Source organism: Augochlora pura, chromosome 3 (assembly GCF_028453695.1).
Source record: "Augochlora pura isolate Apur16 chromosome 3, APUR_v2.2.1, whole genome shotgun sequence".
NCBI classification, from domain to species: domain Eukaryota; kingdom Metazoa; phylum Arthropoda; class Insecta; order Hymenoptera; family Halictidae; genus Augochlora; species Augochlora pura.
The window spans coordinates 21,606,953-21,623,992 of record NC_135774.1 but is presented as its reverse complement, the minus strand read 5'-3'; the positions used below and the strand labels follow the sequence as shown (position 1 = coordinate 21,623,992).

The 17,040-nt window shown below is 34.5% G+C and overlaps 1 protein-coding gene across 4 annotated transcripts in view; it reads right to left on the bottom strand.

Moving 5' to 3' along the window:
* Positions 1-17,040, bottom strand: part of Alk (Anaplastic lymphoma kinase) — a 37,680-nt gene that overhangs the window by 9,160 nt on the left and 11,480 nt on the right. For all 4 annotated transcript variants that reach the window (XM_078196862.1, XM_078196860.1, XM_078196863.1 and 1 more), the window contains 18 exons: positions 16,602-16,981; positions 13,583-13,775; positions 13,359-13,486; positions 12,367-12,498; positions 12,123-12,278; positions 10,869-10,999; positions 9,795-9,961; positions 8,732-8,826; positions 8,556-8,657; positions 7,888-8,065; positions 7,178-7,325; positions 6,582-6,731; positions 6,105-6,261; positions 4,532-4,729; positions 3,049-3,294; positions 1,889-1,987; positions 1,278-1,473; positions 780-1,056 (listed from right to left, as the gene is read on the bottom strand). In XM_078196862.1, coding sequence (XP_078052988.1) covers positions 780-1,056; positions 1,278-1,473; positions 1,889-1,987; positions 3,049-3,294; positions 4,532-4,729; positions 6,105-6,261; positions 6,582-6,731; positions 7,178-7,325; positions 7,888-8,065; positions 8,556-8,657; positions 8,732-8,826; positions 9,795-9,961; positions 10,869-10,999; positions 12,123-12,278; positions 12,367-12,498; positions 13,359-13,486; positions 13,583-13,775; positions 16,602-16,944 — 3,096 coding nt within the window. In that variant the 5' untranslated portion in view covers positions 16,945-16,981. The remainder of the gene's footprint in view (positions 1-779; positions 1,057-1,277; positions 1,474-1,888; positions 1,988-3,048; positions 3,295-4,531; positions 4,730-6,104; positions 6,262-6,581; positions 6,732-7,177; positions 7,326-7,887; positions 8,066-8,555; positions 8,658-8,731; positions 8,827-9,794; positions 9,962-10,868; positions 11,000-12,122; positions 12,279-12,366; positions 12,499-13,358; positions 13,487-13,582; positions 13,776-16,601; positions 16,982-17,040) is intronic.

The following is a 17,040-nucleotide window of genomic DNA, read 5'->3' as shown; positions in this document are numbered from 1 at the left end:
GAAGTATTGTACCTCGACTTGTAGTCTCTAACATTTCTTTTTTGGAAATGGTAATTTTACGTTTTACAAAAAAAAAATAATTCTTCTACGTTTTAGATTAAAATGCTTGTGTAACGTATCTATAAATTTCGCACAGTTTAGAATAATTCTAAAACAACTTGTCGAGTGAAACCGCACCCAATGTGATCGATGAAACGCATAGAAAATTGATTTCAAAAGTAAATCGAGGCAGCAAAGTGGTTAAACATTTTCAACTAAAAGTGTCTCGCTTCTAGCATTGTATATAAAACCTTTAATTAATATTGGTATTCAAAGATGTTTCAACGAACAAACTTCAGAATAATGAACGTATTGAAATTGAATCGTTTTAAAAGTAAAATCTCTTTTTTCTATTGTTAGGTTGTTAACTGCATTGAATTTTTACGTCTGTCAATTGCAAATTGAAATAAAGAATTTGCATGCATTTAAGCTGACATAATAACTAATTTAGTGATTCAAATGATGTTAATATTGTGTATTTTTTTATTAAATTTTCCTCAATAAAATTGTCCCGAATGATCGTCTCGAAGCACCGCTAAAAATTGTTACATCGCGATCCAGAATAATTTTTACATTGTCAAATTTGTTTATATTTGGAACACTGTTATAAAATTAAGCTTTATACCAGTCAGAAGTTTCATACGAATAAAATGCATGAATGGAAAGTACCGTGGATTAGAAAAATTATTTTGTGCTAAAATGGCTTCGAGTGTAAAGGGTTAAAAGAGAAACGTGCTTACCGCGCGTGGTCTTTCTTCCCGAAGGAAATCCTTCAGATTACCACCAGCGAGCAGTTCCAGGACAATATACTTCGGATTCTTGTCGAAGGAAACGCCGATGAAATGAACGATGTTAGGATGATTGAATTTGCTCATTATCAATGCCTCCATCATGAAATCAGCTTCGGTTTGGGGTGTGGACGAAGAGGGTATAGTTTTCACGGCGACCGGATGCTCGTCGCACCTGTATTTGTAAATACCTTGGAACACTTCACCGAAAGCGCCTTGGCCCAGGGCTCTGCGACAGAAATCAAATGCTCATTGTTCATTCCTTTGATCGGGAAATAGTCATCGATAGGCAGCGGATTTTATGCGTTTACAATAAAAACGTGCGGAAGTTTTAAAAAATGCTAATATATTGTTTCCGATATATTAAATTCATTAACAGAGGAAATACATTTTTATTCAACCACTAATCGCTGCCATATTTTTCAATTTGTATCGGTTGCGTGTACTTACTTCTCCAAACGTATGTAATCGCGCGGTATCTGCGGTAAATCTTTAAAACTGTAAAGATTCCCAGCAAATTCGTAGTTCGGATTGAACTCGGTCATCATGGTGTCGGTAACGGCCGGGAACGATCTCAACTCTGTGCCATTACCGAACATAACTCGCCGCTGACGTGAGAGCGCCTTTCGACTTTTATAACGATTATCTATCGATGAAAGGAACTCGTGAACCAATCGAACTTGCTCTTCGTTTCTATTTCATAAAACGATTCAGGAAAGTCGTACACCATGTTTCGGGAGGTCATTGCAAACGGGAAGCTTCGATCTTCGAACTCGTGTTTGATTTATTTGTGAAAAAGGAAATTTTGAATGGTTTTTATAAGTTTCAATTTGTAGCATATTCGAGTAAATATGTGTCTTTAGTTCGTCACCTGCTACGAGTTGTAAAAGTATGGCGAAGACAGAGATTTCAAACTTTAAAATAAGTTCAAAGTCATTGAGGTATGACTCTTTTTCATGAAATTAGATGAAATGTCAACAATTTTTTAAAAACCTGAAATATAGTGTACGAATACTTTCAACACTGACTGTACGTTACAATATTGCTTGACAGTTTCTTACAAATTATTAGGCAGATGGCAGAAAAAACCATCGCTAGGATGACAATTACAGTGACCTTCACAATCATGGACATTTGACGTGATCCCTTCGAGTCGGCCACTGCAAATTAAACAAGTTATGTCGATTGTTATACAGTTGTTATTTAAAACTATTCAAAAATCAATAATTAATATAACAATGCTATATTTGCGATATTGCTGAACATGAATGACTACAAAAGGAAACTTTACTAATCGGTTAACTTAATTGACCTTCACCTGCGATTTCGAAATAATGGTACAACAAATTTTACCGTGGTTTCTAATTTTGTCTTTACAATTACTGGAATTATACAAATATTTCTAGAGGAAATTTTGCTGTCATCTTCTCTATTCAAGATTATATACATCTTACGATTGAGATCATAGCTTCAGTAAATTCGATTTTGTCATTACTCAGTTTTAGGAAAATAAATTAAATAAATTACTGTTGCAACTAGGAACAACAGTAGGTTTAATAGGTCGTGCGCCTAGCCGAAAATGGCGAACATACACGGGAACGAGACGGTGGCGGGAATCTTGAGGCGCTGTTTGTTTATGATCGGCCAGGCGCGAGTCCCACGTTTTGCGAAAATTGGGGGTTAACCCCTTGCACTATAATAACGAGTCAGACTCGTGGTGAAGATTTTATACAAGCTCTAGTGAATATAATTATTATTAATTTTTATTGCATAGAAATAAAAATAAATTCTTCTGTCGTCAAAATGTAAAAACAAAGGTAAATAAAGACAATACATGAAACAAAAATTGTTTGGTCCTATTAAGAAAAATATTAAAGCCAAGTTAATGCTAATCAACGCAGCGTAAAAGGAGTCGTAGTGCAAGGGGTTAATAGGAATGGGTATACAGGATGTCTCGGAAATCGTAGTACAACCGGGCAGGGGATGATTCTACATCGAAAAAGAAGAAAATATTTTGGTATAACATTTTTTCACAATTTGCTTGTCGTGTATTTCACCGCTCTGCAAAATATTTTCTTCTTTTTCGATGTAGAATCACCCCCTGCTCGGTTGTACTACGATTTCCGGCACATCCTGTACAATAGGGGTATAAAAAGGTATAATAGGAACGACTTCTTCTAAGCAGCGAACAGTGCGTGCTGTAGCGAATTAAGATACTTACTGACACAGGATTTCAAGTCGTTACTAAGCAACCATCCCGGTGGGCATAAACATTTTGTCTCGCTGAGATATTGGTCAAGGGCGATGCAACGGTAATCACAGCCGCATCCACTGATAGCTTGAATAATGTACACTTCGCCGGGTTCGCGATTTATTGCTGGTCGAAATTGAACGTGTATCAGCTCGTGGCTAACGTACGAGTAACCACCTTCGCCATTGGAGGACTCCGTGTGGCCTGTGTCGCCGCCTAAATTATGGTGATTACATTGAGCTAGACAACGGCTTTACGAACTCGAACTATGCATGTTCGTCAATTAACACGCATCGTTTCACTTACATATATACACGAAAGCAAGGAATTGCCCGCTAACAATTAAAAATTAATTTTTAAACTAAATCAATACATTGACTCTCGTCAACCTCAAAAGTTCCAAAGAACCAAAGACGTATAGCGAAATAATAATTGAAAAGTTGACATGCATGGTATTGTATTGATCCTAATTAAATTTGGTACGCCGAGCGTATTATTGTAAATGCTCATTTCTCAAATCTGGATAAATTATTCCGTCTCGAAGTTTACCAAATTTCATTAGGTCTCAGGGAAGCTGAAGAGACAAGAATGGCAATGATAGCAAGTTATTTTGAAACTACAACATTCACCTTATTTAACGCTATTTTTGGTTGTGTCTAGCTCGGAAGGACATTGAGACCAATTTCAAATAGGGATGTTAACCATTGTGCAAAATAAAAATTGTCTGGATCAATTTAAAAAACAAGATTTGATAAAAATTAACAGTATTCATCGATTCTTCCTGTGATTCGTATTTCTTTTATTTTGTTTTTTACTTGTCGATTTTTAGGGGTAGATAAAGCAGTTGAAGAAACATCTTTTTGTCATTCTGTCAATTGTTTAGTGATGGTCTCTCGAAAAATTTGATGCTGTTCTATTACATTTTAAAACGTGTCAAAATAGCCAGTGTCTGAATACGTGTTTAAATCCAATTAATACTATAATCACTATAGAAAAGACATGTTATAGAAAAACCTTTAATAAAAGTAGCGTTAAATCGAAATATTAAAGTGTCTTCTGATCTCTTCGATCAAAATAGTGTCGAATACAAATTTTATTTAATAAATTAAATTCTTAAAAGGAGCCGTTTAACCTTTTTATTTAAAATAGGGTTAAATAAGCGATTCGAGAATTTCCCAGTCGTAATTTCGATTGTTTTAAAACAGAAAGTCTGAAGCCTTAAAACAGAAAGTTTTAGCGTTAAAAATACAACAGATTCTTCCCACTTATCCTTTAGCTAGCAAAGAAAAATGGACGCCTTGTGGTCCCGTTTTTATAGCTGTCGACAATCGACAGAAACTATAAAATCTTTTTGCTTGCAAGCTAAAGGGACGATTAGGGAGAAGTTACTGTAGTTGAAGTATTTTTTTTTAGCAGAAGCGCAAACGACGAATAATATCGATTCGTCCGTTACCTATGTAACCACCACCGCCGCCTCCTGTACGACATCCCCCACCTCCACCACCGAATCCGCCATTACCGTGGTCATGATTTTCAGGACCGCAACCAATTCCTCCGATGCCGCCCTGAACTAAAGCTGTTCCGGCGGTGGTTCGTTGAACCTCGTCGTTGGATGACCCGTTCCACCCTCCGCCAGGACCACCTACGCCGTCTGGAATCAGGTAATTAACACAGTTTCGAAGCAGTTATAACTGAACCGCGGATTGACGCGCGCTACTGCAACGGCGATCGTGCGAATCGACCAAATTACATTGAACGGTCGTTTGTTAACTCCAAGAAACACCAGATCAGTTCTCGCTGCTGCCAAGAGAACACACCAGGAACTTTCATTGGACAGCACGTGATTGCTGTTAACCCCCAACTGGTGTAACGATTCACACAAAAATCACGGGATTGAATCATAAAGCCCGTATGAAAAGTGCTAAGATCGATAATCTAGGTCTAGATGAACATTATTTTATTTTTAGCTAGCGTATATAATAATGAAGATATAATACAATGTTGGGATTAAGAGTCGGCACTTTTACGTTGATTAAGGTTTCGTGAAAGAAAATGTATATCAAATATTTCAAGTAATTAAAGCTTTAAGAGATTAAGAGATTAAGTTTAAGAGATTAAGAACAATCGTGGATTAAAAGTGTAATGTTTTACTTCATTCTGTTAATTTTATGGCTTCCGGTTAAATATAACAACTATAATGTTTCTTCTTTAATGTTTAAATGATACAGAGTCTGGTCTAGAAAATAATTGAATAAATCCCTTAAGCTTAATGTACATTTCAAAAGAGTCTGAATAAATTAAATATTGTTATTTTCGGAAAGTGACATACGTTTTTTAAAGCTCGGTAAGTTTAATGTTAATAACATCTGCTTTTTTCTGTTGGTACGACACAATTATAGAAAGTTCTATCGGTATGCATCCAATGAATATTCAAATTATTTTTTTTTTTTCTTAGTAGTTTTACGTCGCATCAGCTGCAAGGCTATTAGCGACCTTCTATTTAAATAGATCTTACATTTTGTTTATTAAGCCTGTATCTCTCAGAAATTTTAATAGGTCCTTGATTTTGTTGCTGTTTATATTATCCTTAAACAGTGGGTTTAGTTTGTGTTTGGTGCGCATATAATTGTATTTTCGGCAGTTTAAGATTAGGTGGTTCGTTGTCATTTGGGGTGTTGGCCTGGGTGTTGCCATTTGCGTTGTCATTTCGTATGGCATTTGGATACTTTGTGTGAATTTGTACTCATAAATTTAATCATCAACTTGCGTAAAAAACTATTATCGTTTTCTACATTTAATTAACTTTTGCGATCGTTAGTCACTTCCCGGGTCGCTCAAAGTTACATTTTAACATGATCGTCTTATTACTATAGTTAGTTCTTCGTTTTTCACAGATTTATATTTTAACGTATAGTACGTTGTATAAGAAGTCACGTTATATGGAACGCTGATCGAAATATCTACGGTGCGTTATAGGAATTCGCGGTGTAGAAACGCGCGTTATGCTCGAGTCTACTGTTACTCACCGTTATTATGCGATATAACCGGACCAGGAATTGGTTGTTTTCCAGGTGGTACTGGTCCCTGCCCATGCTGCAGACCGGTATTAACAAATTGACCGAGGCCTATACCACCACCACCGCCAGCTATGAGTATCGGTTGTTGCACTCCATTCTTTTTCAACTACAACATCATATATTAACGTTATTTTCGTATCTCGATGATTTATGAGCAAAATTTAACCCTCTTAGAACCGAACAACGATATATCGTAGTTGACTATTGACGGAAAGATAGCTTCCTTAATATTTTTATTGAACAACAATTTCATTTCTTATTTCTTCTCCCTTTTTGAATTTGTTATTTATCAGGCTTTTCAAAATTCTTGCAATTTCTTTCCGAAACTTTGTCAAACTTCGTCAAACGAGTTTTAAACATTTCGCTCAGATACAGACTCTTTCGGTCGGTACTAAGAGGGTTAAGAAACACAAAACATCAACTCACCCTAAAGATATAGGTTGCTCCACCACCACCACCCCCACCATCTCTTATCTTAAATTTCTTCACGTCCCGTATAGTGGAAGTAAATCCCGAAATATCTGTCCCGTTAGTTTGTTCAGCAGTTTGACAACTGTCTGTTTTCAGTCTAAAGTTCTAGAAATTTTATTTAAAATTGGAATATTTTACGATAATTTATAACAAAAAAAAATTATACTGTTTGAGTTCATGTTGATCGTGTTTATCGTTATGTTGATATGTCGTTTGAAATGAATACTGTTGTATCAAGTGTTAATTTGTCGGACTCGAGCTTATGGATTTGTTAGAATTCTTCCTTGTCACTAATTTAATTAACAGCAACAAATTCGATTTTAGTTTAACGTCAATATGGTGTAGAAATTAGTGTCACAAATAGAATCGGAGATAATTAATCGGTCGTAAATGTATCTACAAAAATGTTGACACGATTGTGATACAAGAAAACGAGATGAAATAAGATGAAATGGAATCTTAGCCGATTTCCAATATAGACGTTAAGCCAGTACTTAATTGTTTTGTTTGATTAGAATTATTTTTATAGAAACTTAAGTAATAAGTCTTACTTTAGGACACGCGTCTATTCCCGGTTGTCCTACCATGAAATATAACTGATCACCCTTTTCCAGTTCGATCACTCCACGAACGAGAGCACCCAACGTTTCACCCATTCCACTAGAACCTTTACCACCACGTGCACCCAGTCCAATTAAACTAAAATTTACAATTAACCAGGTATAGTTGAAGCAATCGTGTATTGAGATTAGGCAATATGTTCGCGGTGTCCCATATATGTCCTCCAAGCCTTGAAAGGGGCAATTTCTTTCCTTTATTAATGAAAAACACGGACAGAAATATTGTTAAACGTTTTTAACCAAAAGATAATGTCTTGTCTGCGCTGAATATGGGGCAGAAACTGACAGAAGGGAGTATATCGAAATCTAAATACACCGAATTTGACAATATTTCTGACAGAGGTCATTTTCATCATAATTTTCTCATTATGCGTTTGCAACGTAATAGGTATATTACGGTAAAATATTATTTACAACAAACAAATTAAACCGGAAGGCAACATGTATCTAGCTGGGCGGATTTACATCATTTTAGTAACAATGATAATATTAACAAATTTAAGATTCCTACAGCATTCAACATGTTGACGAAACCGCGAAGAACATTTTCTCAAAGTAAAAATGACTTCATATAACCGCAAGAATCATCCCTTTCGAGGATGTACACCTGTCTTGGGACACCGCGTAGAGAGAATTCGTACGTGTAATAGCCATAGCTGGGCGCCATCCATCTTTGAACGCCATTTAAATGGAACGTAGCGTCTTCTAGTTGTGTCGATGGTACGACTAATTCTATGTCCGTCCTATTGTACTGTTCGGCACATTGTTCAGCAGTTGGGCCTGTCCTCCCTATGGCTCCGCAAGTTGTAATTCGAACAACTATAAAATCGTAAAATATTAATAAACAATGTTCGCGTATATAATATTATTAAAAACAGTATATCATATATTTCACCAGCAATGAGCTTGAGTTTTTGGCAAGTGGATGTTAAATTATAAATAAACTATGGATTCTATCCTTCTTAATTTTTTTATAATATTTTCTTTTTAGAATAACTAGACCGGGAATTTTATAACAAAAATTTGTAGAACAAAAACGAAAAAACAAATCTTTTATATTATTTGTCTTAGTCAAAACCGAAGAATTTTTATTTTGTGTAATGTTCCTTCCCGCGGTCTGGTATAATAATCTTCAGTTGAATACTTAGCTCATACATATGCATCAAATTTCGATCTACTATTATTTCTTGGATTATTCGACGATTTATTATTTCGACGATTCATCGTCGAAATAAAGAGAAAAAAGGCTCAGAACTTTTTACTTCACCTAATATAAATACGACGCGTCAAAACGCGCATGATACGGTACCAGTCTTATTCATGAAATCCGCGTGTTGACCAGGTATTGTTTCCACGTCTGGAATAACAGGGTTGGAGTAATTAAAATCTCCCACGACATCCGGAGGAACCCCTGATCGAACAAAATGTAACATTAATATTTCATTAGTGTATACACGATATTACTAATTAAAGATCTTAATTTACCAATGCCGAAACATTCTGGGCTCAAAGAGAAATCGTCGATCGCAACATCACCCGTTGACGATATGCCTCTGCTTACTTCGAATTGCAGGGAGTATCTGCGGAAATAATACAACGTCATACGACAAAACTTATTTTTAAATAAATACATCTTCTGTATGTCAAAAGCTTGAAATTGCATAACACGTTTCCCATTTTCCAGTAAAAGCCAGTTACAATTGTGTTTGGACAGTGTTAATCATTTATTTATGTTCAATTTTTTTAGAATTTGTTTCTAATCAATTTTTAGGAGAAATTGGAAATTAAACGCAACACTTTGATCGAAAATTTTCACGTACCAGTTTGTGTATGAAATAAACGTGCCACATTTATAACAACCCAAAGCATTTTATAGTTACGACGAAGCACGGTTAAATTTACATGAGGTCCGAATGGTTAAATTTGTAAAATTGTAAGAGTTAAGAGTCACTTCAGATGTGTAAATTATGACAACAATTGCTTACTAATTGTAAGTGTACAACTAGTTGATAGTGTACTAATTGTTGCTTACTAATCTAGCTATTTTAACCAGCTAGATCTCCATTTTATATAATTTAGTATAACATGCTATAATTTATGAATATGAAATTGAGTCTAGTGAATCGTAAAACTGTTACGCTATTAACAGTTTTTTAAATAGAAGGGTCTCTAATAATGTCAAAATTATTTTGGAAATGATACAACAATGTTTATTAGCGCCTCAGAGACGCCACTCGAGTGCAAAGGCTTAATACGATTTACGTCGTGTTTGGACTCATTTTAATCAGAATAACCTCAGCTATCCATTGATTATAATGGCAAGACAATTACCGGAAAAAAATATTCTTTATTGCACGTTTATTTTTTTACTGGTCGCGATGTCCTTTTAACTGCCGAACATCGATCGTCGCTGCACGACGTGCTACATCTATCTCGCTTATTTTGTCGAGCTATGCTCGCGTCGGTGCTGGCTCCCGAATCGATATAAAAACCGTGCACTACTGTACTATGCACATTATACTACATTGCACGCTTCATGAAATAATACCTGTATCGTACGTCCGGCAAAGCGACGGCATGACTGTACCAAATATCACCTTTATCACCGTAGGACCACCAAAGTACGTCCGAAAGCTTTTGGTGGGGTTTCTTTTGAACTAAATACAGTCCCAGAGAACCGCTGTGCCTGCCAAATTGATGGTAGAAGAAACGTACCTATAAGTTCACGCGCAAAATCAAATAAACCATATGTACGATACTAATTTGCAATATTATCTGCATCTCTTTCTACGTGTTGAACGATCACCGTGTACAGAGTCGTGCAAAAATTCATATTCAACAAAGTATAAGACTGGTGTGAGATCAGCGCGCTTTATACAAAAAGCTATTTAAAATATATAAATTCTCTCGCTAAAAACATATATTATTTAATAAACAAGGAAAATTAATATGCGAATGAGAAAAGATAATATCGTATTTCAATCTGCGGACGACGACCCATTTATGTGACTGTACAATTGACAATGTTTACGGCTAGACCGAGCACTTTTTAATGTTCACTTTTAAATTGTTGAAATTTTGAAGACTCGATTAATAAAACATTATATTGTAATAAAGATAAGGAATAAAAAGTCCAATGAGTCTTGTTATTCGATAAACACAAATTTTGAGAACTCGCTAGTTTTCTTTAGAGTTTTCTTTCTTGTTTTCTTTTTATTTTTGTCAGAAACGCATCAAAGTCGCAGTTTATTTATTACTGGTCTCATCTTTACTGATCAATTATTCGAAAGGTATTCTTGAAACTACTTACTACTGATCTGTGAATTGATTGCTTTTAGCGTAACTAACTGTTTCGACGACAATTTAAATATGCTAACAATGTGTCAAAGGGATTCGCTGTTTAATCCGTCGATTAGTAGATCATTTTTTCTTGTTAGTACACCAAACTCGCGTTAGCCACAAGGGAATAACCGTGCAAGTGTGAACGATACGTGTTAGAAATCATGTGACTGTGAATGAAACGGGTAAAAGAAAACAGCAGCGCAAACGTGAATCGTGTAAAGGAATACCGTGTAAAAAGAGACTCAGGTTGATATTGTTTGACACAAAAGGAATAGCTTACTTGACACGATCTATAATATGGACTTTTTTTATCGCTGCTATAGAGCGGTGTCGGATTGAATAATGGGCTCTCAATGGTACCAGAACTCCCCAAACCAAGCGCTTTAGACACATTTACGTATGCGTACGTTCCTGTAATCAGAAATAAATAATATTTCATTATTGTCACGAAAAATAAAATCATATTTACATATATTTATAAATCATATAAATCATATTTATACTTTCTTAAACCCTTTCAATGTTTAGTCTGTACGTGGCACGAGCCACATTGTTTAATTTGTAGTATTTATGAAAGATTTGATTGAATGCGGATAAAATGTAACTACACGTAATATTATTTAAATTACGATCACCGAATAAGAGCGTAATACACATAAAGCCATAAGAAGAAAAATGATAAGAAAAGAAATAATGATATAGCTTCAACGTGCTGCAGCGATGTTGAGCGAACAAGCGGAAAGCTACTTCGCTTCGCAACTTAAATTAAAATTACCATCCCGGTAGAATTTCTCGCCTGGTCGAGACAGAAGCCACGGATATTTACCCGTGGCTCTCGTTGACGTGACCACGTCCACGCGAACCACAGTGGGAGGGGTCAATACAAAAGCGGAAGGGACTAATACAAAAATGGAGGAAGCAAATAGAAAAGTGGAATGGGTTGATACAAAAGCGGAAGGGATTAATTAAAAAATGGGAGGGGCCAATACAAAACGGGGTGGAGCCAACCCTCAAGGGGATAACTCTTCTACCTGAGTCATAAATTCCACATGTGTATACTTTGTGTCAGATAGTTCTTAAATTCTCTGCATCAGTTACAATAAACAAAAACCAAGTTGTTCTTCCTCTCATGAATCATTTTAATAGTTTCATGCAATAATAATATCTTTGAAGTCTGTTCTAATCTCATTTCACCTACTCATTTTTAACCCCTTGCACTACGACTCCTTTTACGCTGCGTTGATTAGCATTAACTTGTCTTTAATATTTTCCTTAATAGAACCAGACAATTTTTGTTTCCTGTATTATCTTTATTTGCCTCTGTTTCTATATTTTAATAACAGAAGAATTTATTTTTATTTCCATGTAGAGGAATTTAACAATATTCATATTTAGTAGAGCTCGTTAAAGTCTTTATCACGAGTCTGACTCGTTATTATAGTGCAAGGGATTAATAACCACCGAACAAATGATTAAATATTTGTTTATGATAGCATAGGCGATATAGATACAGTATATTTATATTTACACCTACCACTCTGATTGCGGAACGTATGATCGTGACTAGGTCCGGTTTTGCCGGACGGTGTCGGACCTCTGTGAAGTGTCCAATTTAAAAGTTTCCCGGGCACGTTCTTCCAACCGCACCATCCGTCTTCGAAATTACATCTGGCGTTCTTCGGAATTTTGTCTGAAATGCCGTTCGGTTGTAATAGTCTGTCATATGTTAGACGAGGTAAAGTAAACCGAAGAGGGACAACAATGATTTGACACATTACCGCAGTTCTGCTTTTCGTCCTCGCCATCGGCACAGTCTTCGATTAGATTGCATATCTGGGTATTGTTCAAACACGTGCCATTGTTACAACGAAACATGTCGTCCGTGCAGATTGTTCTTACCCGCGGCGCTTCTGTAAACGAAGAGAATTACTTAATTTTTTTTTATATAAATCAGCAAATTTTATATAAAATCGAAGTCGGAAATAACGTGTTTGATATAATTTGTAATAGATAAGAAATAATTCATTTGGAAATATCATGTTCGATGATTTTATCGATGGTAAATAAAAATATCATAAATCTGTTCGAAATAATGGCAATTTCAAACAATAAATTATTTTCTTATATTTTTATTTGAGATATGACGAAAGAAACAATCCTTAAAATAATATGGAATAAAAAGGTTCGGTGCTTTGTAAATCTTTACACCAATTTCCTTTGAGCAAGGCTCTTTTTAATATCACCTTTTTTTTAAAATAAATCGTTTTCCTCTAATATCGACGTGAACGAAAATAATCGTGCCGCTGAGGCGAAAGATGGAAGAGGGTTGTTATTCTTTAGAAAACTGTTTTGTATTATCGGATAATCATTTAACGTGGTCACATCGTTATTTTTATTTTCAGAAATGTCGGTATAATTAGATCACTATAAAATTTCTAAAAAGAACTTCATGATTATGAAAAATAGTTATTTCAAATAATGGTAAAGTAAAGTAGCATGTTACTCAGAATAATATTTCGAATAATTATGAACTAAAGTACCATGTTACTTGGAATAATATTTCGAATAATTAAAATAAAGTAATACGTTATTTAAAATCATGTATCACGTTTCATTTTATAAACGTATGTTTTAATTCTCTCATGTTTTCGACAACATAGCTTGCGTAAATAAATAAGAATGATCTTATTATTTTTCTATTTTATATAATTTTTATACAAGTGGACGATATCTATCGACTTTAGAGTTCTTGTTAAAAGATGATACTTACGTTGAAAACAATCGATCAAACGGATGTTATCAACGCCAACGCTTGAGTTCTCGTGGGGTATAAACAGTTCCAGTAAGAGTTGATGCGGCTGACTAATTGCGCCTAAATTAAATAATAATTTCTCCCACCTAGAATATTTAAGTAAATTCATTACGCAAACAGCAGCGGAACGGTCGTATTTGGGCGTTGCTTTGTATTCTGGGAATGATACAACAATTACGTACCTTGCACGATTATTCCCTTGCTTGTCGCCAGTAATTGAGCTCGTATTATTTGTAATTATGACTAAATTGATAACACCATCGTTCATTTCGACCTGATATAAAGCTAATTCCAACATACATTGCGTGCTTGTTCGAGGGATTGTAGAAGACCACAGTTGTACATTCCCGACGCCGGTAAACCACAGAAAGTGACCTGGTGAAAAACGAAAGCAAATTAGAAATTTTTTAAGATAATTTCATTCTCTTAAACACAAAATTTTTTCCATTTTGCAAAATGGAGTTCATCGAGGCCTTGACTACCAAAATACATTAAAAATGTGATATGGCTAAAATCCTGATTACAATACATATCCTTGAGTTCATATAATTACTTTAAGTAGCATCGTGGAATTATATTATTGTAAGATAATTAATAGAATATTTCACAAAAATTGTAGCAGAGAATGGAATATATTTAAGCTCATTTATATACAAAAATATTTGCGACTATAGTTCGATAAATTTTGGGTTGTAAAATAAGTTGTGTACAGCAGAGGCTATTATAAAATGTAATAATTAAAAGTTATAAGCCGTTTGGAAATAACTCTAAACATTTGTATTAGTCAGAATTCCTTGTGAGTGGTCGTGATGATGCAAATATGACACAACTATATTATATTATATAAAGATAGCAGGAGCTGAAGATTAGGATTTTTCAAATTACAACGAGTAAACGATAGTAAACAAATTGCTATGCAACAATGTTATCGTTAATACGTACATCTTCTAATTGCATTAGTTCTAACTGCTATACATCACATCGAATTCCAGTACGTTATCAGATATTGATAATTTGAAGCATTGATATTTCATATGTTATGTGTCATATTTTTCTACCATTACACCCTACTACAATTGTTGTAAACATTTTGTATATATTATCCAGCAAAATCACCCTTTTATCATCTTAAAAAATTTTCAAATTTTTTGATGCAATTTGAAGAAAATGATCTCGTTTTAAAAGTGTCTACATATATTTATCTACGACAAATAATTGAGTTATAATATTAAATTGGGAAAGCAATAAATTATACAATGTGAAATGCATAATTCTCAATTGTCTCCATTTCTTTCAAATAATAATCGAAAATATGATTTACAAATGGCGTTTAGTTACGATGTAGTGACCTGAAAATGTATGAAGATGAGTTATAGAATAAATATTCCATAAACATACATTCCATATGAAGGAAATGACACATAAAAACTTCAAATAAAGGCTGTATAAATAATATATAGAATAAAGAATTGATAAAAGAAAAGAAAAGATAAAGAACAACACTGATACCTTGATATATGTATAGACTACTACCACACCCAACTACTATAAGAAACTATAACATAGTCATTGCACTATCATGTTTGTAAACAAACAACCATTCTAAATAATGTTCTCGTACATTATTTAAAATAATGGAGGCGTACGTAGCAGGCCAAATTGTTATGTACATTTTGTATGCATAAACGCATTATGCGAATTGAGCAACGCGTTTATGCGAACGAGTACTATTAGGTTGGTGAATGTGAAATTGCTGCTTCGCGTAAATGAGCTTAAATTAACATATTTTTAGCTTGTTAAATAATCTAGATGTTCTTGCTTATTACCCCCTTGAAATAGAATAATAGAAACTTTTTAACATGATAATATGTACTCTGTAATTTGTCAGGAAATTTTTTAGATCTTTAAATAAAAATAAAAGTATATATTTGCAATATATAAATTTAATTTAATTTGCCTCGAAACTTTTTTTATAAAACAGTTATTATTAGATTTACAGTTCATTAGAAGTAAATAATTGAGTGAAGAGAGAATAATTCTCATCCACAATGTCAAATTACCTAAAAAATCCTAAAACTTATTTGTGTTAGATGCAATATATAGTTACAGTATCTTCGCAATTTATTTTTGTGATTCGTTCGAAATTATAAATAATATATTAGCATTTTCAAGGATTTCTATCTCTACGAAATTTAACTTCGTTTTGTTGCCCCGACGAGATACATATCGTAAATAAAAGAATTCAGTTTTGTTTTGTTTAGTGAAATGTTTAAATCTATGTAAAGCAATTTCTCATTTCTTGGAAAGTGACACAAACAATAGCATAGCAGAATGTACAACCGAGAAGAAGATAATTGCACATGAAAAAACAAATCGAAAAGAGATTCGTTGTCGAGAAAATCGATTTTTACTATCCAGAGAGTAGGCATATGCATAACTATGGTATAGAATAGTTTAGATGGATGGATATCGTCAAAAGTCATATGTCACTTATAAATAGCACTAACATCATTAGTATCGACATGTGTTGTGTTACTCGCTTCTGCCTATGGATTAGGAGTGAATTTAAATAGAAATAAAAAATAATAAAATAAAGTAAAATTATACTATTTTGGTTTAAATTAAACATATTTTCCTGCTGTTTTCAAAATTTATAAAAATACATTATAGTTTTCACGCTAACAATTTCGTAGGTATCTTGTGATTTCATGCACCAATCTTTTACACAATGTACAGTTTCCTTCAAAAGTATTACGACACTCAAAAAGTTAAATAAATTTGAAAGACCGATTGGAAACTGTTATAATTTCTACAATGTATTTCAACATTAATTTTATGTAGCTGCAACAAGTACATATATCTATATTTTGTTTTTATATTATAATAAAAGTAACATCAATTTATAATAAATAATTTTCTTTCACAAAATTGACTTTTTTTTTTTTAATTACTTCTTAGATTAACTTCAGCATTTGTTTCATTAGCTTGTCTATTATTTCTGATTCCATTTGGTTGCATTTACGTTGCAGTAAGTTTCGCATATTTATAAAACGGAATACTAAAAATAAAACATATCCTAAACTGAATGAGAAATTACAATTTACATTGGATCAGCAAGTGTCCTAATACTTTCAGCAGGAGGTGTGTACATCGAACTTGACTCCATCCCCGAATCCAGCCGAAAATTGCGTGGTGTCTTACCGTGTTCCATGTTACTAGCGTCCGTCATCGGGCCGAATCCGCTACGGTCCGGCGTGACCCGTTTGAAGGGGATCGTTACGTTCCACCAGGAATTACAAGGACTCTCGAAGTCGCAGTAGCCGAGCTCGGGCATTCGACTGCGGTCAAAATGTATCTTCTTGGTTGCTTGCGGCATTCTTTCCTTCCAGTCGCAACAGGTGCCGATGATGTAGCAAAGACCGAGAAGGATCCTCAACAGTAGGTCGCCGGTGAAGCGAAATCTACATCGGCAGTCATGTCCGGTGTAGTGACACGCCTGTCTCGAATTCGCGGTCGACACCCCAGACCGCGTACCTCTGATCATTACTCCGTGGTTTCTTCGTGTAGCCGCTCGATATATCCTGTAAAAAAAGGTCACACGCAACTTTTCACCTACAGCACCTGGGTTTTACGTGGAACC